Genomic DNA, 21,492 nt, shown 5'->3' with positions numbered 1-21,492 from the left:
AGATGACAAACTGATCAAATGTAGATTTGACTTGACATTTTATTACTAATTAGTTTCGTACTACACAACTTGTGTGCAGTACTCATGAGATAAAATTGCCAAATGGGAATTTGCATCATTACACTGATTTGAAATACACAAGCGGCCATTGGAAATGTGATAGCTACAATAAGCGAATGCTTTTACAAAACAAAGGATAGTTGGAAATTAGGAATAAACTCTGTTATTATTGAAATACAAGAGAAGATTTAAAATTTAAAATTTAACATGTAACATTTTTGAGGAGGAATTTGTTTGCATGTCTACATGAAGTTATCTAATCAGTTCATTCTGTTTGCTCAGAGAGGCTAACTCAGGTTTACAAATAATAAAGTACTTCTCCCAAAGGCATAGGTTACATCGATTTGAAGCGGGGTTATATGGGGCAGCCTCCAGGTGACTTTGACAATAAATCAAAGTTCAAAGTCACTTGAAAGATTTTAAAGCAAGCTGCCCCATGTAACCCCACTTCAAATCAATGTAACCTTTGCCTCTGGGAGAAGTACCTTTGTAAACCTTTGTAGCCTCTCTGAAAAAATGGAATGAACTGATAACTTCATGTAGACACGCAAACAAATTCTTCCTGAGAAATGCTAAATTTTAACTTTTAAAGCTTCTGTTGTTACACAATATTAACAGTGTTTATCTATAATTTCCAATTTTCCCTCTTTTTTTTGTAAAAGCGTTCACTTATTGTAGCTATCATATTTCTAACGGTTGCATGTGTATTTCAAATCAGTGTAATGCTGTAAATTCGCATTTGGCAATTTTATCTCACGAGTGCTGCACACAAGTTATGTACTACGAAACTAAATAGTAATAAAATGTCAAGTCAGATCTACAGTTGCTCAGTTCGTCATCTGTTATAATCACGCTCTAGTTTACTACTGAGCACTCTGAAAACAGATCTCCAAATCACCTTGTTTATATATAAAATATATAGAGACTGACTTGTGAAATGCCAAAATTTACTTGCCAATATAATTTTTCAAAAGCTCTTACAAAAATAAATCTTAAAAAGTCTCCATGGCCCCCTAAATAGTCATAAATACATACATGTATCTTGTAAGCCAGGGTCTTCCTCATAGGTTTTCCTTTTTTTTCTTCAAATACGGAGGCCAGGGATTATACATACATGTAAGGCATTACCAATTTTACTTCATCCTATGATTAAAATACAATACGCATAAAAGGTTGGTTAAGTTTATGTGTAATTCCACACTGGGAAACCTCAAATCAAGTTTGCAGAACTAAGGAAAATATCATAATAAATCAATCAGTAAATTTTACACAGTAGTTTGATTTAATGGTTTAATTCACCATCGTTCCCATTGCTGTCGCTCTTGAAGTCAAGGTTACATTAACTTCCAATGTATAATTTCTGCTTGATAAAGAAACATTTACAACCAGAGGCAATTCCATACATCTTAAGCAAACATTACAACTGAACTTTACCCTGGAAACTTAAGCTTAACTTACTCGTACGTACAAGACAACCCGGGAAGGCAACAATGGCTTACGTTTTACCTGTTGTTGTTGACTCGTACCTCCGTATGTATCGATGTTTTCACCAGCTGTATGCCACCAAAAACTGCTTGAAATCGTGCACAGAGAAGAAGTGAAGGTAAACTGAATTTTGTCCGCCAAAGTAGAGTTTTTAAACAGTGAAAAAGGACCAAGAGATTGATGCAAGCTTCAACATTTCACACTTTTCAAAACGCCAAAAAATGGCGCGAGAACCGAGAGAACCTGGTATCTAATTTGGAAAACCGCTGATCCGTGCTTGTTGAAGGCCGGACACTCAGAATGCTGATGAATGTCGTTTCTCTCATTTCGTTACAAGTCGTTTCGAGACACATTTAAAGTCAGTTTCGTTTCAAAAGTAACCTCGAGGAAAAAAATCTGATTAAAGTGTTTTCGACTTCGTAATACGTTTTGTGATTTCTTGTTCAAGCGTAATGCAATGTTGATGTGATGGCAGGGAGTCGACTGAGGAAGCTACTGGGCCGTTATTTAGGAGTCATCCCACAGAGAAAAGATATTTGTCTGAAGGTCTCGGGACTTTCTCCACTGAATACACCAAAACTTCTCCGAAACGAACTTGATTCCTCTTACTGACCAAACTTTGCGCAGCTTTACGTGTCTCTAGTCAGTTTAACTTTGCGGAACTTTACGTACATACATACACTTTGAATTGTAGTGATTATCCCGAAAACCTCCGTCAAAACCGAATGAGGGGAATTCGAAGTTACAACAAAGTGTGTAAATTTCTTGATTCAAGCAAAACACATGCGCCGCGCCGACAACATGAACCAAAAAAGTACAATTGTTCTGGTCAACGAACGAATACACGGTCGTGCTCCTGCCGTATGCCCATATTCGATAAGAATATTCCAGGTCCACGTCACGGTTGTACACGCGATGAATACTCTAGAATTCTATAGCTTTGGCGTCAAGATCACGTATTCGAGGATAAACGTGTACACGCGCAGATCGCACATACTTTGAATTCAGTCTAAATTTTGCTTCCAGGAGAATGCTATGCACCCGAACTGTTACCTTCTTTTATAAAGTTCTTTTTAGAAAGGGTTCGCCATCATACTCTAGGAGTACGACAGATGTGTGGTATACTTTAACGAAAATCCTCGAACGATTATGAACGGAGCGTATTCCACCGTATTCGATACGAATATTCCAGGTGTACGTCACGTGTTGTGTGCGGCTTGAATACTCTAGGATTCTATTGCGTCACCATCACAGATTCGAGTCTAGAATACATATGGGTTATTGACCAAGTGTGAGGTCAAGATGGCTGGATATTAGCCAAGTTGTTTTTTTGCGTGTTTATGGACCGAGACGGAGTCGAGGTCCATAAACACGCAAAAAAAGAACGAGGCCAATATCCAGCCATCTTGGCCGAACAAGCTTGGTCAATAAAGGATTTATTATATGGCTTTCGGGAAAATTTTTCTTGCGGGACATGGCGGGTAGTCCCGAGCGGGCAAGATAGCTCCATCTTGCCCGCTCGGGTAGCCAATCACAGCGCAGGATTTGATTCATCTTGCCCGCTCACGGAGCTAGCCATATAATAATCTAGAATATTTTGGCTTTCACGCAGTGCACCTACACCACCACCACATTTACCACCGCCACCCCACCACATCCACCACCACCATCACATTTACCACCACCACCAAAACCACATTCACCACCACCGCCACCACCACTACCACCACCACCACCACCACATCCACCACCACCTACACCACCACCACCACATTCACCACCACCATATCCACCACCACAGCCACCACCGCCGCCACCACTGCATTTACCACCACCACCACAATTACTACCACATCCACCTCCACCGCCACCACCACCGCCATATCCACCACATTTACCACCACCACCGCTACATCCACCACATTCACCACCACCACCACCACCACCACCACATCCACCACCTACACCACCACCACCGCATCCACCACCACCACCTACACCACCAGCACATTTACCACCGCCACCACCACCACCACCTACACCACCACCACATTTACCACCATCACCACATTTACCACCGCCACCACCACCGCAACCACCACCTACACCACCACCACACTTACAACCACCATCACATTTAGCACCGCCACCAAAACCACATTCACCACCACCACCACCACCGCCACATCCACCACATTCACCACCACAGCCACATCCATTACCTACACCACCACCACCACATTCACCACCACCACCACATCCACCACATTCGCCACCACCACCACATCCATTACCTGCACTACCACCACATTCACCATCACCACCACCACCACCACCACCGCCACCACCTCCACCACACTCGTCAACTCGATCATTAATTATGTATAAAACTAAGGCATTAACTGCCTCAATTCATTTTGAGTCAAACTAGCAAGGAGTCATGTCCCTTTATTGTCGATATTGTCATAGACTATTCTCTCGTACAGATAGTAAAATTCGTCACGAAAAACATAGTTGTCAAAGCAGTGGATCAGAAAAGACACGAGATGTCCCAAATATCACATTACCTACCGAAAAGCACCATGGGATCCCTAGTAGAATAGAAATGGGAGAAGCGTTTCGGTTCAAGACACCCTACAGTATTTTGATCGTGGGCCCTTCTGGTTGTGGCAAGACTTGTTTTACCGAATCGTTACTCTTGGATCACTTGGATGAGTTGTTTGTAAACCCTCCCACTACGATTCATTATTGCTACGGGGCGTGGCAAGACGGATTTAGAGACATGGAAGACGCTGGTGTGCAATTTCACGAAGGGATTCCAGAGTCAGACCATCTCAAGTCATGGTTCTCGAAGGGTGGATTACTTGTACTGGACGATCTGATGGCAGAGGGAAGTGAGGAAAAAGCGTTGCTAGACTTATTCACCAAACACTCTCATCATCAAAATATCACCGTGTTGTACTTGTACCAAGACATGTTTCCACCAGGGAAATACGCCAAGAGTATTTCCAGGAACGCCCACTACATCGTAGCCTTCAAAAATCCAAGAGATCAATTAGGGATGAAGAATTTACTGCTTCAAGCTTTTCCCACTTGCTGGCAAGACATGACGGACGCGTATCAAAAAGTGTCCGAACGACCGTTTGGGTACACGGTCCTAGATTTACATCCCGCCAGTGATGACAGGAAACGCGTGTTTAGTCACCTCATGACGCACGAAGGATACCCGCGCTGGCATCGAAGAAAGAGAGAGGATGTCTGATCATTGCCCAAAATGGTATATTAAACATCAGTTTAATCGACTCGGCTCATTTGAAGTACGTTGTCTTGGGTGAAGGTCGACGAGAATCATGGATGATCGTTCAACAGATATTTTTGGCCCCGTGGAAGATAACAATGACGAGAACGTTGAAGAGGAAGAAGAGGTGGATGAAGAGGAGCCTGAAGAGGAACAGGAAGAAGATCAGGATAGTAGCAGCTCCGAAGAGGAAGAAGAAGCGGACGACGATGAACCAGATCCATGGAGTCCGCTACGTCAAAACGTCGGGGAAGACGTCAAAAAAACCTACCTGAAAGAAGTCCAGCAGTTCCTGGATAAGGGAAAATCCCAAAACTATGCCGAAAATGCTGCTTTCAACGTCCTATTACCTGTAAGTAGAAGAAGGCTACGAAGGACTTACTTAGAGCGTCTAAAATGGACTCACCGTATCAAACACGACGCAATACACCGTAAAGTCATGAAGACTCTTCGACGCTTTATTGAGGAAGACGACATGGATTTTGACGAAGCGGCCGAGTCGGCAGTGGCAAAACGAAAATTTCTGCTAAACAGACTAATGCGGAAGAAGTTACTCCCCGACGGTGATGACGAAGAGGAAGTAGAAGAAGAGGTTAAGACCTGAATTAGCCATGTGACTCTTATAAGAGAGTGTGATTCCAGGGTTTTAGTCATTATTTGTAAGACGCCACACATGCAAGATGAATTGCTCCAATCAACTGTCGGGGAATGACCAGAGGGTTGTCTGTAAAAGGGCCTACCACAAAAAATATTATGCCAAGAACAAACAGCGAATCCTGGCCCAACAAAAGAGATATCGTGCAGAGAACGTCGGGATTCTCAAAACCCGTCGTAAAAGATGGTATGAAAACAACAAGGAACGACTCGCCAGCAGCCAGAGAGCGTATTGTCAACAGAACAAGGAGCACATCAGAAATTACCGAAGACAATACTGTAAAAACAACAGGGAACGGATCAACGAGTATTGAAGAAGTTATTATGCCAAGAATAAGGAAAGGATCAGGCAAAGACTTCATGACCAAAAGCAAAGAAAACTAGGGCAGAATATCGTGCGTTTTGGGACCAGGGACCAAGAGTCTGTGAAACTGGAAACGAGTTTAGTTCCCAACACGTTGTGGAATACCGACGGTCAAGACTTAAAGAGTTAAAAATTGTAATCAATTCTTTTTCGGAGTTCATGTTATTATTTTTATTATCATTATTCAATAAACGTTGCAAAGACTCAGACTCTTTGTTTTTGTTTTTGTGTTGTTTTACGAGTTTTTTGAGTTACAATAAAAGCGACACGTTACACCCAAGCTGTGTCTTCAGGGTAAATGGGGGGTGAAAAAGATGACTGAAGAGTTAATCTGTTGATAATCACTTCATCCTCAGCGTCGTAGTGCAGCCACGACAGGAACAATAACCTAAACTTTACTTCGCGTACGCAGAGCATTACTTCCGTTGGGATGTTTCTACTGAACATTTCATACACCGTCTGTCTTATTGATTGGGTAATGGTCATCCACGGCAAGTTGACATAGGCATGGATGTACAGGGTAGCGTTTCGCCTTTGCTGCACGAAGATGGTGAGTCTTGTATAAAATTCAAACCAGATGGAAAGATTCGCATGGTACGGCAAGGTCCTCCACGAATTGAAACAATATTAGGGTTGTGAATATGATAAGGCCGTCCCCCTCGCCGATACCTATTGATGGCATTTGTTGCGTTGGTAATCCTCTCGCGTACCACCTCCTTCCAAGGTGAAAGTTGTGCCTCATCTTCATTCCCCCGAGGATTTGAGGTTTTGCAATGTCCGCACCTATCTGAGTATTGTAACTCCTGTTGCAAACATCTCTTGTGCAAAAATTTTCCACAGCAATAAGTTTTCGCACTACATCGAGTCAAGGAGTCAATGCCAAGGTCGCCTTGACAGATGAAACATTTGTCCTTGAACTCATCTACTTCGGGGATCAATCCTAGTAGTCTTCGACTTCTTCTAACTTCCATTTCGTGAGTCAACAAACTTTGTTTTGGTCCTTTTCAAAACGTGTGAAGGTTTTATATAGCAGACTAAGAGGGAGTACCCCCTTATCCCTATTTACCTCTTTGACCGAGAAGGGAGTGGGACAAGTCTAGGATTGGTTCCCGATGAGGTCACCGTCCCACGATGCTTTGGAACAGGGAGTACCCCCTCACCCCTATTTTTTACTCCTTCGACTGCCAACGGAGTGGGGCAAGTCTAGGATTGGTTCCGATGAGGTCACCGTCCCAGGATGCTTTGGAACGAATAGAAAGGTATATAAGTGCCTCGGACACAAGTCTCTCAGTCTCCATCATGGCCGCTTGTTGGACGGACCTCTGTCGTTTAGGACCACAGGACACCGTAAGTATCGATTTTGAAGTTGAATGACATTTTTTACGTGACCCTGGCGTGATTTGTGTCGCCATGGAAATCCGTGAGACCGATCCCAGTCCTCCGTCGAGGCTGGTGGGCTGTTTTCCAACATGGCCGACTTTCGTGGGCGCCGCCATCTTGAATTCTTAATTCGGCTCCTGATTGGCTGAAGTTTGTGGCGGCCATCTTGGATTTGAAAACAATAGCATCCATTGTTCTTAATTCGGCTCCTGATTGGCTGAAATTTGTGGCGGCCATCTTGGATTTGGAAAACAATAGCATCCATTGTTCTCCAAACAATAGCCTATTGTCTTTCTCGGCTCCTGATTGGTTACCGGTCATATGAGCGACTATTACTACTAATAATCAACGAATAAAATACTAAGCATGATGCGCTTCAACTGTCAAATGAAAAGTTTTGCTTTAGTGGAGTCGGATTGATTGTTAAAAGTAAGTTTTTTGTCTTTGATGAAGAGCATTTCTTAAATTAGGCAATCCAGCTTCAGACGGCACTACTTGAGGATTGTAAATTGGTCACGGAGATCTTAGTCCCTCAGGTTGTGTAGTACCGCAGTTGTTAACCAATGACCGCAGAATGCTTATGTCCGTTAATGCGCTGAAACAGGTGTCGGCATGTATAGCTCACATAATCTGCATCGCACAGCTACATTTGTGGTTTTCACATGACGTCACTAAAATTCGAACTACAAAACTATTGATCTTCCTGAGATTTTACTTAAATGATGCTTAAGAGCAGCTGAAAACTAATGTTCATACAAATTTTCGCTCCGAATGGGTTCTTGGTTTTGTGATACACAACGCTTGAATTTCTAAGCTTTTGCGTGACGCGGCATTTACATGACGGCCTAGAGAGCTGTCATGATGGTTAAAAAAGGTGACTTATTTCGAGGAACTTGGCTATCTGAACAGTTCATGTCTTAGAAAAAGTATTATTTTAATGTTTTAGAGTTCCTCGAGGGATAAATTCACACTTTTGTAGCAAAACTCAGTGACAGATGTTTCTGTTGGTTTCCGGCCGCCATGTTGGTGTCCATACGGATGGGCACCAGCATGGCGTCTCCATACAAATCTCTATAAATTTGGGTAAAACATTTCTCCGCATATCTCGCATAAGAAAAATTGCTGTGACCAGAATTTTGGCGAGAGCCTTTGCATATTTACCTTCTTTCATTTCCCAGATTCTGGACTTTATCTATTGAACGGTTTTGATTTTTATTTTGATCTATTTTGAATTGCGTGACACTGAAAACCAGCAATTCATAAACAACGCATTGTTCGTTCATAAGAGGTAGTTTGGGTTCTGTCACTTTGATCTCATCAGCAATTTTCTCGCTCGTAAATATTGGGCGCAAGTCGCCATTAATTTTCTTCGCGAGATCGGAGAGTTATCTTCGTACTAAGTCGCTGATTGCTGATCTTTAAAGGTTAGAATAATTTGAACGGGCTTATTATAGCTCACATAATCTGTATTGCACAGATCACATTTGAATTCATAAACAACGATTGTTCGTTAATAAGAAGTGGTTTGGGTTCTCTCACTTTGATCTCATCAGCAATTTTCTTGATCGTAAACACTGGTCGCAAGTCGCTGTTATTTTTCTTCACGAGATCTGAGAGCTAGCTGTCTTCGTACTAAGTCAGCTGACCGCTGATCTTCAAAGGGTAGAGTAATCCGAACGGGCTTATTAACTTGAATATCATGTACTTGTTTTCGGTCTTGCGACTCATTGAATCTAGTGATTGTAGAGTTAATGAGTCTCTTAGGGTACTTAAACTTGAGAAAGATCTCTTTCAGGTTATCACATTCAGCAGCGAAAAGATCAGATGAAGATGAGATTCGATGTGCACGATTTAACATAGTCGTGAGAAGAGATCGTTTATACCTGTTGTGTACATGGCTCTGGTAATGGAGAAGAAGTCCTTTATCTGTTGTTTTCCCATAGACGCATGTTCTTACTTGGCCACCCATCTTCATGAGTTCCATTCCGATGAAAGGCAGTTTGCTATTGATTGCTACTTCAATCGTGAAGTTGATTGAAGAGTGTTCTTTGTTCAGTGTTGCAAAAAAAACTGTAGCAGTTGGAATATCCCGCACCACGGCTAAGGTGTCGTCCACACACCTTTTGTAGAAATAGGGTAGTTTATTCTCCCTTTCTAGCTTCGCCTCGATGGAACATATGAATGCATTTGCCATGAGCGGTTCTGGTGGTGATCCCATCGCCACACCAGCTATTTGCTCGTAGAGGCTGCCATTAAACTGGAAAATTTGGTGTTTGGTAGCCACTCATAGAAGCGTAACGAGATCATCTCGGCTGATGTTCAGGTTGTATGTCACATTGAATCAATTCTCAGCAAAAGCATTGTTAGAAAGGATCTGTATTGTTTCCTCGAGGGGAGCATTCGTGAAGAGCGAAGATGCGTCATATGATGTTAAAATATCATGCTCAATAAAGGCATCTCCTTGAGGTCAGTGGTAAACTGGAAGACATCAGTGATTGTTTATTTGTTGACCGAAAGCTGTTTCAGTTTCTCGTCGAGCCATTTCGCAAGAACATAATTATATGTGCCCGTGGCAGACAAGATTGGTCGACTACTACAGCTTTTCTTTCAACGCTGAACAAAGCACACCTTTAAACTTCACGATGGGTAGCCAAGTAAGAACATGCGTGAACAGGAATACAACAGATAAAGGACTTCTTCTCCATTACCGGAGCCATGTACACAACAGGTATAAACGATCTCTTCCCACGACTATGTTAAATCGTGCACATCGATTCTCATCTCCATCTGATCTTTTCGCTGCTGAGAGACTCGTTCACTCTACAATCACCAGATTCAATGAGTCGCAAGACCAAGCACATGATCATACATTTCAAGTTAATAAGCCCGTTCGGATTACTCTACCCCTTAAAGATCAGCGGTCAGCTGACTTAGTGCGAAGACAGCTCTCAGATCGCGTAAAGAAAATTAACAGCGACTTGTGCTCAGTGTTTACGAACAAGAAAATTGCTGATGAGATCAAAGTTACAGAACTCAAACTACCTCTTATTAAGGAACAATGCGTTGTTTATGAATACAAATGTATCTTTGCGATACAGATTATGTGAGCTATACATGCCGACACCTGTTTCACCACATAACGAACATAAGCATTCTGCAGTCATTGGTAAACAACTGCGGAACGTACACAGCCTGAGAAACAAAGATCTCCGTGACCAATTTACTATCCTCAAGAAATGCCATCGGAAGCTGAATTGTTTAATTTATGAAATGCTCTTCATCAAAGACAAAAAAACCTACTCTTAACACTCAATCCGACTCCATTAAAGCAAAACGTTTGATTTAACAGTTGAGGCGCATCAAGCTTGGTATTTTATTCGTTGATTATTTGATCTCTTAGTCATATGCACTTAGACTTCACTATATAACGAAACCCACATAATGTGTTTTATTTGAGTTTGAGAATGATGGCATGGAGCCGTCGAAACGTCATTTTTTTTTTTTTTTAATATCGCTGCTTTTTATTCTTAATTGCTTATCGAAAACCAACGGTTTCTCTTTTTTTCTTTGTTTGTATGTTTGTTTGCTTGTTTGTTTTTATTTTTTGTTTGTTTGTTTGTTTTTTGCTTCTTTGTAAAGAAGACAGCAAGGGCAATTGAAATCTGAAAGCTGTTTGTCTATATCTCAAAAATTAAAGAGTTATGACATTTTGAATCCCAGAGAATGCCCAAAACCGAAGAGCTAACTAATTGACTGGCTCACTAATTCACTGACGCACTCCCTAACTGTCCGCCCACCTGCCTGCCTGCCTAACTGACTGACTGACTCACTCACTCACTCACTCACTGATTGACTGACTGACTGACTGACTGACTGACTGACTGACTCACTCACTCACTGTTGATTACGGAATAGTCAGTGAAGATCTTCAAAACACAGTGCTAGGATTTCAAATACAGCATTTGACGCCTTATTCTGATCACTGTCTAATCGTTCTCAAATTAGCCTCCAGTAATCGTGATATCATGAACTACAACGCCTCAAAAAATACTCAAAGAAAGGGGGCGTTTCCACAAAACAGCTTCACCAAGTTTCTTTGGAAGTCAGAATGCAAAGATAAATTCATAAGTGCATTATCGAGTATTGATATTCAAGACAGGCTTCAATCCTTTAATGCAGCACACCACAGCTCAATAGATGATGAGATTTCACAGTTCAATCAAATACTAAAATCAGTTGCAAAACTAAGCCTGGAGACATCACGTAAAACGCGAGGATGCAATTATATGTACGAAGAAACACAAACCATGGTACGATAATACTTGCAGACAACTAAAGAAAAAGCTGCAGAAACTGGCGAAGGAAATAAATCCCACAGCTCCTCGATCACTGCGACAAGAATACTTTACCCTCAAAAAGAAATACAAAACGCTAGTAAAAAAGATGCACAAAACATACAAAAATCAACTTTTAAATGAAATAAACAATTTGAATTCCAACCGAAGCGGCGAATTCTGGAAACTAATAAACAAAATTCGTAAAAATGAGACGGTCGAAGAAAGTTGCGATATTTCGTCAGAAGATGGGATAAAACATTTTAAAAACCTTTTATGTGACGAATCTCAAGAAACGAACGCAAACGTCATATTTCCATATGACCGATGAAATTTTAGACGCGCCTATCACTGCAAAAGAAATTCATGATCAAATATCTAAACTCAAAAATAAAAAGGCATTTGGTACGGACACCATTCTGAATGAAATGATCAAACATGGGCGAATTATCTCATGCCTTCTCTAGAAAGAATATTCAACGGCATCATTGAAAGCGGCACCTTCCCAACTGAATGGAACATTGGTGTTATAAAACCAATATACAAACAAAAAGGCGATAAGAAATCTCCAGCCAATTATAGAGGAATTACTTTAACCAGCTGCTTAGGGAAACTATTCACATCAATTTTGCAAAACAGATTGAATAAGTTCATCGAGCAACATAATGTTCTAAATCCAGAACAATTTGGATTTAGACCAAACACTAGAACCACGGATAGTTTATTCATTTTCCAGCAACTACTCCATAAATACACCAAACATCACAAGAAACTTTATGTTGGTTTCATTGACTACGAGAAAGCCTTCGATAGCGTATGGCAATCCGGTATGATTCATAAATTACACAAATATGGAATTCAAGGAAAATTCTTGAATGTTATTAAGTCCATGTATTCGTCAATTAGGAGTTGTGTTAAAATTAATCAAAACACGCTTACCGAACTTTTTTCATGTAACAAAGGGATAAGACAAGGTGATGGCCTAAGTCCAGTTTTATTTCGTTATTTATGAATGATCTACCGCAATATTTTAAACAGAACAAATCTCCAGGTGTGATGTTAGGGAATCGCTCTATAAACTGCTTAATCTATGCAGATGATTTATTAGTAATCAGTCCTTCTCCGGAAGGGCTGCAACAATCGCTCGACGTAATTCATCAACACGCTCAGCAATGGAAGCTCATGATTCAAAGTCAACACTAAAAAGTCGAACATAATCATATTTAGAGGTAACGGGCAAAATAAAAACAATACAAATTTCAAATACAGTAATGAAACTTTACAAATTGTCGATAAACAAACATATTTAGGTGTAGAAATGACTTCATCCGGTCGTTACACCTATGCAAGAGAAATTCTCAGCAAAAAAGCCACAAAAGTTCTCTCGATAATAAAAAGATCCTTTTCTAACTCAGATTCAGCAACTATTGCGATTAAGAACAAACTTTTCGATGCCCTTGTTAAACCCGTGTTACTTTATGCATGTGAAATTTGGGGACCAGAACTACTGTCATACAGAACGCATTTTGATAAAAGCACAATTGAACAAGTCCACATTAAGTTCTGTAAACAAACACTAAACAGAAAATATACAGAAAATATTGCCTGCTGGGCAGAGCTTGGGAGGTACCCTTTAAGCATTGATATAAAAGCTTCAATCTTTAGCTATTGGCAAAGATTGAAGCATTCTTGTAGCAACGTTTTGTCACGTGAAGTATTTCAATATGCAACAACTTCTACACCTTTCGTTGATGTTACAATTAATGAAGAGATCACTAGGGGGTATCAAGTAACAGAATCAACAGAACCAGTAACACGGCAACACATCAAGAACGGCCGATTAAAAATAAACAAAAATCTTAGAAATAAGTATTCACAAAATTGGCTTGAGACTAAGAACAGTTCATCAACAACTTCAAGGGAAAAATTTACGCACAAGGAAGTTAAAAAGAGTTATCAACTTGAAAATTACCTGTAAACGGTTACAAACGCAGCACACAGAATTAGCCTGACAAGGCTTAGGTTAGGATGTCACGCATCACGAATACAAACTGCAAAATATGAAAATAAAGGAGCATCAATCCCAGTAGAGGAAAAAACATGCTTAGTATGCAAAGAAAATTGCGTAGAACACGAACAGCATTTCTTGATGTATTGCCAGGGGCACGCTACCATAAGAGTTGAGCTCCATTCTCACATTTCAAACAAAGATGCACTTTACGCAAATCTGAGCGATAACGAGAGACCTAAGTACGTACTTAGAGCTGACAATAGAGTTACATCAAAAATAATAGGTAAATATATCAACTTAATGTTTAAAAAAAGAAAAGAGATTCTCAACTTACAAACGAAATGAGCATTATAATTTTTATTTAATTTTATTTGAATTATAAAAGAATCAAGTGAATGTTATTTCTTATTGTACTAGTTAATGTTAAACCTTTATTGTAAACAGACCAATACCTCCCTTTGGAGAGTAAGGCGCAATAAAGATACACTATACTGCACTATACTATACTATATTATACTATACTATATTATACTATACTATATTATACTATACTATATTATACTATACTATACTATACTATACTATACTATACTATACTATACTATACTATACTCACTGACTCACTGACTCACTCACTGACTCACTCACTAACTCACTCACTCACTGGACGACTATCTAACAACTTCTACTTCCTCGTCTGCGTCAGCATTTGGTCCATGTACCAGGACATCAGTCACTGGGATCGACCATAGTTCTGTCTGGGTTCCCTGTTGACGTCTTGAATCGCTGTATAAGGTATCATGATGAGTTTGCTCCAGTATCCTCGCCATCTTTTTATCATCATGTTCCCCTTCCTTAAGAGTGATATCGATGGTTCCATGGTTTTTCACGGAAGACAGGATGCTAGGCTTTTCAATTTATCCGGTTTGCAGCTGGTTTTGAAAAACATTCGCTTCTTCTAATCCGCCTAATGCTTCCTGCAAATCGTTGAGAGGAACAAGCAAAGTCAGACAGCATGAGAAGGACCAATGTGGATTTTTGCGCTATTCATTCATGTAGCAAAGCACGAATACTGTGTACTGACCCGGAAAAAACGAGCAATCAAAGTGTTTGGCATAAAGGCATAGGCCAAAAGAGGCGTGATATCATATACTGAAAATAAACTTTTTTTTCTAAGGAAATCAAAGCAAACGAATACTTTAAAAAGCACGAAACACCGGTGCCCGGTTCCGAGTATCGAAGGCTCAGAATGAAGAGCTGTTTCTCGACGGTTCAAAAATTTGGGCCCGGCAAAGAATACTGACTTCCACTTTCATTTTGAATACTACTTGATGTGCAACAAAGGCCTGGAGATTACGGCAGATTGAAATCGGAATAATAACAATGAAAAAAGTCTGCTCTAAGTGTTATATGCAAGCTACAAGTTAATTATTGTGTGCGTATAGTGATGCGACTGAGTAGTGAGACGTACCGTCCAGAAATGTAAGCAGGAATACAGGAATCTCAAAACCTTAATCCGTTGAATGGGATTTACATAGCGCTAAATACCAGACCAAAGCATTTTCTACATGTATGTGCAATAATTGTAAAACCTTGAATTATCTTTGACTACCTCATTATCTTTGACTTACTCATGTCCTCTCTATCTCTCTTATGTTATTCTAAGTGCATCAATACTTCACTCATAGATCAAACAGATTTCTCGGGGTAAGTACCGTAACAGGTAGAACTGTAATATCAATACACAACTGTACTGAATATATTTGCCTTAGACTCTACAGTAAAATTAGCCTTCGATTTCCATTAGCAATCAAACTGGTTTCTATTGACCGTCTATACTAAAAATAATGCGATTCAAAAGAAACCTTTTCTCCAGAATACGAACATTATTTTTATATCGTTATCTTTCTTTTTTTCTCATAGTTCTTGCAGACATTGCAGAAAAAGATGTGTGTCTGTTTAAATGTACATGCAATGTGCTGAAAAAACAAGGTGTCAACAACCCAATTGATGTTCAGCCCCAATAAAAGATATTTAAAATAATAACAAAATGATAATAATAATTATAATCGTACTAGCAGTAATATATTTCACAATTATTCACCGAAGTGGAGGTAAATATCCATCACTTTCACCGACACGGAGGTGAATAATTGTTTTAGTATATACCTCACAAGCTGAATAATTAGCGGACCAAAACGCTATTTTATGTGTGACAAGCGGTCGGAATTTTAAAATCTCTGAAATTTTAAAATCGACTGCTCAGAGGTTAATAGTACTTGCTAATCACCTCCGAGTTAACCAATCAGAACGCGGGAAAAGCACTATTCACTTGTGTGGTATATACTAATAATAATTAGTACAATTCTACTAGTACACTAATGCAAATGCTGTTATCTGATTGGCTGAGCCATTGACCACTATCAGCCATTAGAGTGCAGTGGCTGGAGGTCGTCTAGGAAAGGGCAAGGTTTTTTTTTTTTTTCGTTTTTCCAAAGTTTTCGACGAAAATTTTGATGCAAATGCATTATTAAATTCCTAAGAAGTCTAAACGAAGGACATTTACTGTTTCTTGAATATTAAAAAAGTTGAAATTATTGAAAAATACTGTTGCGCGCGCGCACACAACTTCAATTTTAAATGACAATTTAATCCGAGCGATCTTTTTCAGGCACAAAGTGTACTAATACCTCAAGAAATAATTGGAAACCGTTATTTGAAGTAAATTTTAGTAAGAATTCTACTAAAACAATTAGATTATTCGTTCTCGATTTCTATGAGGTGAAAGTTGATTCGGCCCTCGGCCTCATCAACTATCACCTCATAGAAATCTCTAGGTCATAATCTAATTGTTAAATATAGATTACTTCATGGAAAGTTCACGTGTACGGTACCGGTATTTACGCACGAGTTTTCTGATAAAACAGTGGATGCATAAATACCGTACAAAGCACTTTCCATGCTGCAATTTGTTTATTTTATACTTACTGAGATTTTCACCCTCAACCAGATTTTCACCCTTCATTCGGCAGAACAAATGTCAAGCCGAGAGTTATGTTTTTATTCCGTCTGAGTAAAAGCACTTTATCGCTTCTTCAAAACCCTAGTGTAAATATTTTTCGTACATAATGTTTCTCTCGTCATCAGTCAACGCCTCAGTTGCGTTTGGTTTGTTTCCCTTGCCTTACTATTTTTTAAAGTCGTTTGCTTCGAGCTTCCAGACATTTCCTTGCTTGGTAAAACTCTTTGTCGTCGATAATGCTTACGGTATATCTGCCTTCTTTAAAACTTTTCTTGTCTCTTCCTGTTTGAGGAATTTGCTAAGCAAGCTAACCTTAACGTCTCGTCGGATTTTTGCCCGAGTCTTTTTGTTCAGCTCTTCCTGAATGTACTTTTTAATGGGTTTATCTAAAGCGATAAACCTCTTCGAACTTTCCGCCATTGTCTACGGTTTATAACTAATTTGCGAGAAAACTGGAGTAAACTTGTGGAAACTCTACAAAATTCTGTGAATGAAGATTGAAGAGGCGCCAACAACAACGTGAACGCGTTGCAAACTGATTCATTTTGACAACTGATTTCTGATTGGATGAAATGCTTTTCCCACGTGTGAGTAAGACGTTTCGCGATCGTGATTGGATGAAGAAATTTCCGTATGAGTTTTTCATGCGATCGATTCCACCCGAAAACGTCAGTAATTATGATATAAGCAGACTTGCTTAACGCTTTTATCAATTAGTATTCAGTTCTAACGATGATACTTCTGAGACCAACCAAGGACCATCTGTTATATGTGCTCATCACTTAAGCGAAATCCGCCTCACAACATCACAGGTAATTAAAGTTCTGAAAAGCATTGATGTAAACAAAGCGCATACTCTTGACAACATTTCTGGCAGATTGCTGAAAGAAACTGCGCCTGAAATTGCCTCTTCTATCTGTCGTTGGTTTAACTTATCGCTTTCTCTTTAATTAATGGCACGTTTCCAGCCAATAGACCAATTTCGATATATTAAAATTCAGCCTAAAGCAATAAACCCCAGTACGAGGCTCTGGGGAATAACTACAGAGTTTGTGGGATTTATTCCCCAGAGCCTCGTGCTGAGGTCTATTGTGTTAGGCTGAATTTTAATATATCGAAATTGGTTTATTCACCGGCGCCATAATAGGCCATTTTCGTATTGTCGGTATTCAGACTGGAGCTAGCTTGCAATAGAGGTACGTGTGGGGGAATATCATTAAAAATAGATTAACGCCAGTTGAATTTGAAAAGACTTCTCGTATTACGCTCAGTTAAAAGTTAGTTCCAGTCAAATACAGAATACCAAAATGGTCTATTAATCTTGGACTATCTATGTCGCGAGGGAACAACAAATACGAATGCATGTCACTTACCGCCTATTGTTTAGCGTGTTATTTAGTGTGTTTGTGCGTTCATCTTTATCCCTATATTCCCATGCATATGGAGGCCGGTCACATACTAGGTGAATCATTAATTACATTTAAGGTCCATGCTGAGAAGTAGAATTCTGATTTATTCCCTGAGCGATCTGAATTGGATCACGAACAGCCAAGATTTTTTTTTTTTCCTTTCGTTGTTTTGTTTTGTTTGTTTGTTTTTTTTTTTCAAAGGAAGACGGTTGGTTTTTAACATAAATAGTTTCCATTTAGTTTCGGCGGACTATTTCACTTGTATATATATATATATATATATATATATATATATATATATATATATATATATATATATTTTTTTTTTTTTTTTTTTTTTTTTTTTCGCATGACAAGAATAACTTCATACCTTTAGCGCCCTTTTTAACGAAAATTGATTGTTGGGATGCCCTAACCCTATTCAGACCAGGGACGGTGGACTTTTGAGACCCTCATTAACCTTGGACTCTGATAACCATTAAAAAAAAAAACACTCTCGCAAGTTTTGAATTGTAGTTTGCTTCGTATCACTTACAGATATCTCACAGTTGCTAAATCTGCGAACGCTCCTTCGGATAGAGATGCAATAGCGTTAGAACGGAAGTCTCCGAAAGTGCTCAAAGCAATGTGTGAAATAATGAAAAGCGACGGCATTTCAATCAGAACTTTTTCCCTTTATAGATTATCAGTTATTAGTCATTAACGTGCTAACGTTCTGTTTAGTAAACGAGCTCAAAAAGATTATAGTTGATATTTTGATGTCCACAAGATGTGTACTGTTAGCACCATTGCGTTCATGAGTAAATTTAGCACAAAAGGAAACAATACAAGCATCCCTAAGTATGGCCATCGCAGCACCAGCACAAACTGGACTCAGGTTGTACCTTTGATAAAGTCGGTTTACTAAAGGAGATGTTGAGTAACATTGCCAAGGAAATAAATTGTGTGTTACTCGAAAACGCGAAGTTAAAGTGATTCAAAATAAATTTTTTTTCGCAAAATCGCGGAATTTAAGTGTCGCGAAATATGCGCATCTCAAAATCGCGAAATAAACGGGTCGCAAAAATTTCATGTAATAATCTACCTCATAACTAAAGAAAGGGTTTCACGGCTTGGCCCATGTCTCTAAACCAAAATAATTTTGTGCGCTTCTTATCAATGTTTTTGCTTAAAACAACCCACTCAGATGTAGTTCAGTAATCACATGCTATAGTTAGTCGTGGCAGAATGATGGTTGACCAAAATTCTCAGATGATTTCAGTGAATTTTACCATCGCTGTCGACCATTGAATTTAGTGTTGACCCGTACAATTTATTCCAAGGTTGATGATTTTACGGTTTTTTGCATGTCAAATTTGGTAACTTGCTTACGATTCATAAACAATCAAAAACTGGGAAGCGTGCACAATTCGAATAAATAATACAAACATGTGCAGAGCCGTGCAACTCTCCCTTTAAACTATCAAGCCTAAAGGTCAAGTTTTTGTATCATTTTTAAATTAGGAACAAAGAACAGGTCATTGGGAGAGAAGGGGGTAAGGAAAAAACTAAGGGCGTAGAATGTACTTCCGAAGATTTGGAAAATATTTAATTTCAAGACTCATTTTATCAATTTTCGGCGTCATAATAAACACGTGAAAACAAAAACAATACGCGATTAACAAAGTAGCGATCTCCGCCTCTCCCTCCATTCCAAAAAAAGCAAAAACACAAAGAGTCCAGTTAACTGGGGTCAACAAATAGATGAAATTATAAAACACAAAGACCTAAGTTTTGAAATGAAATAAAACCATGAACATAAAACAGGCTTTCGGGAAAGCTAAGGACAAAGGTGAATGACTGTCGGGGACACAATTAAGCCATGCATCTGTTAGATTTTTTTATGATCGCAGCGAGTGTTTGCATGAGTGTTTTTGTTCCCTTTTTCTGAAAATAGCGTGATCATTTACTCGCTGCTGTTCGCTGGGAGTTTTTGCTATTATATTGCTTCTCGAACTAATCTGATCTGTTGTTTAATTTTGTCGCAAAGTCCTTAAGAGCCAGTGCCCATAACTATGGACCAAACAACGGCACAAGTCGAAAAATCGATTTTGCTCATTTTTTGCCCATAGATTGGCCCTAGCTAGTAAACAAACGGACCATAGTTAGTTTCTGCTAATGCAGCTTTTTGGGGGAGAAATTTGCGAAAAACTGTTTTGCCCCGATTGAGCTCAAAATCTACTTCCTGTTATGCTAAATTTTCTGAAAATTTGGTTGCTTTGCGTGTCGCACAGCAGCTACTTAAGAATCTTTCAATGGTCTTCACATTCAGCTCAGGTCTTCATGGTATGACTGAACGAAAAATAAAATTAATCGAGGTTTCGTTTGAGCCCGAAACGAGATCGAACAGAAACGCAAAATATTACGATGTGTTGCAAACGAATTATAGCACTAAAATATCGCCATATTTTTCTATGGGCTATAACTTTAAATGTCATAAAAATACTTTCTACGGGTTAACTATACACCCACCTGTTTGAAAATCAAAAAATATCTCTGGGCAAATGGTTTTAAGTCGCCCGCCTTGGCCTGTGCTTCTCACAAATTTTTCCCTGAACCGCCGTGAGAATGTAAACAATTGCGTGACGCGGGCGTCCACCGTGAATACATAATTCGTTTCCAACAAACCGCAGATGGCTATCTTAGAACATTTGGGTGAAAAAAGAAAAACATAATGGACCACTTTTAACTTTAATATTTTGAAAGTCATCGCTTCGGAAATTTCGTTAATTAAAAACGCCAATTAAAAGCAATTTACTTGGAGTTCGGGTGTTACTGCTATGTCGTTTTAAGCTGTCGTTCTTTCTTTGATCATTTTAATTACAACAGCGAGTTCTAGAAAGAAAATCGTTCTAAGTTCATTTGTTAAGCGTGATGACAAGTTGATATTGTTGGTTTGTAGCCTTACGTGATCTGAAGGAACGCTACAGTGATTAAATTTGTATTTGTTGATTTCGACGGATCGATTTTCGGTTAAACCTTTTTATTTGTACCAACACATTTAGTGCCTTTTCTCCGGCTAAAAAGTCAGAAAAAGTAAAGTAAACAGATCATAAAAGTTTAAATCATAAATAAGAGGCATCGACAGTGCGAGTGTCTCGGTAAGCTGTTAATTTGAACAATTACTGTGCTGGACGGATTGCTTTCCAGGTTACGCACGTACTATACATATAGCAGGGGCACCCAACGACCGTTTTCTCTCGAATGCTTTTAAAAGCTGTTTTAGGCTATGTGGAGTACTTTTAAAGCTCTGTAGGTTAATTTTAGGTTGCGCTAAAAAAAATTTATCTGTTCGGTTATTCTAGGGGAACTTGAGTATTCTCAAATTTATTAGGGCTTTTTTGTCCATTTCCCGAAAACCCTAGGTCTTATCGCCTTTCCGAAAATGATAGCTGACCTTTTTTCGGTACCCAAAACGACATTTTTTACAATTCGA

The 21,492-nt window shown here is 39.3% G+C and overlaps 2 protein-coding genes, 1 long non-coding RNA gene and 1 pseudogene across 3 annotated transcripts; 2 read left to right on the top strand and 2 right to left on the bottom strand.

The window, feature by feature from the left end:
* Positions 1-990: 990 nt before the first annotated feature.
* Positions 991-1,767, bottom strand: LOC149115675 (uncharacterized). The gene is made up of 2 exons (XR_016206246.1): positions 1,567-1,767; positions 991-1,203 (listed from the first exon to the last, which is right to left on the bottom strand). It is a non-coding gene; the product is annotated as an uncharacterized LOC149115675 (long non-coding RNA).
* A 2,735-nt stretch (positions 1,768-4,502) lies between these two features.
* On the top strand, positions 4,503-5,877 carry LOC149115674 (uncharacterized). The gene has a single exon (XM_089285915.1). The coding sequence runs from the start codon at positions 4,896-4,898 to the stop codon at positions 5,445-5,447; it is 552 nt and encodes a 183-aa protein (XP_089142041.1). The 5' UTR covers positions 4,503-4,895; the 3' UTR covers positions 5,448-5,877.
* A 2,955-nt stretch (positions 5,878-8,832) lies between these two features.
* On the bottom strand, positions 8,833-9,459 carry LOC110040472 (uncharacterized). The gene has a single exon (XM_089285916.1). It carries the CDS (start codon positions 9,457-9,459, stop codon positions 8,833-8,835), a length of 627 nt encoding a protein of 208 aa, XP_089142042.1.
* A 3,459-nt stretch (positions 9,460-12,918) lies between these two features.
* On the top strand, positions 12,919-13,982 carry LOC149115673 (uncharacterized; annotated as a pseudogene).
* The last annotated feature ends 7,510 nt before the right edge of the window (positions 13,983-21,492 follow it).

The sequence above is a fragment of the Orbicella faveolata genome, unplaced genomic scaffold (genome assembly GCF_042242905.1).
Source record: "Orbicella faveolata isolate gen_17 unplaced genomic scaffold, um_ofav_v1 contig_13, whole genome shotgun sequence".
NCBI classification, from domain to species: Eukaryota; Metazoa; Cnidaria; class Anthozoa; order Scleractinia; family Merulinidae; genus Orbicella; species Orbicella faveolata.
This window is presented reverse-complemented; position numbering and strand designations above follow the sequence as displayed.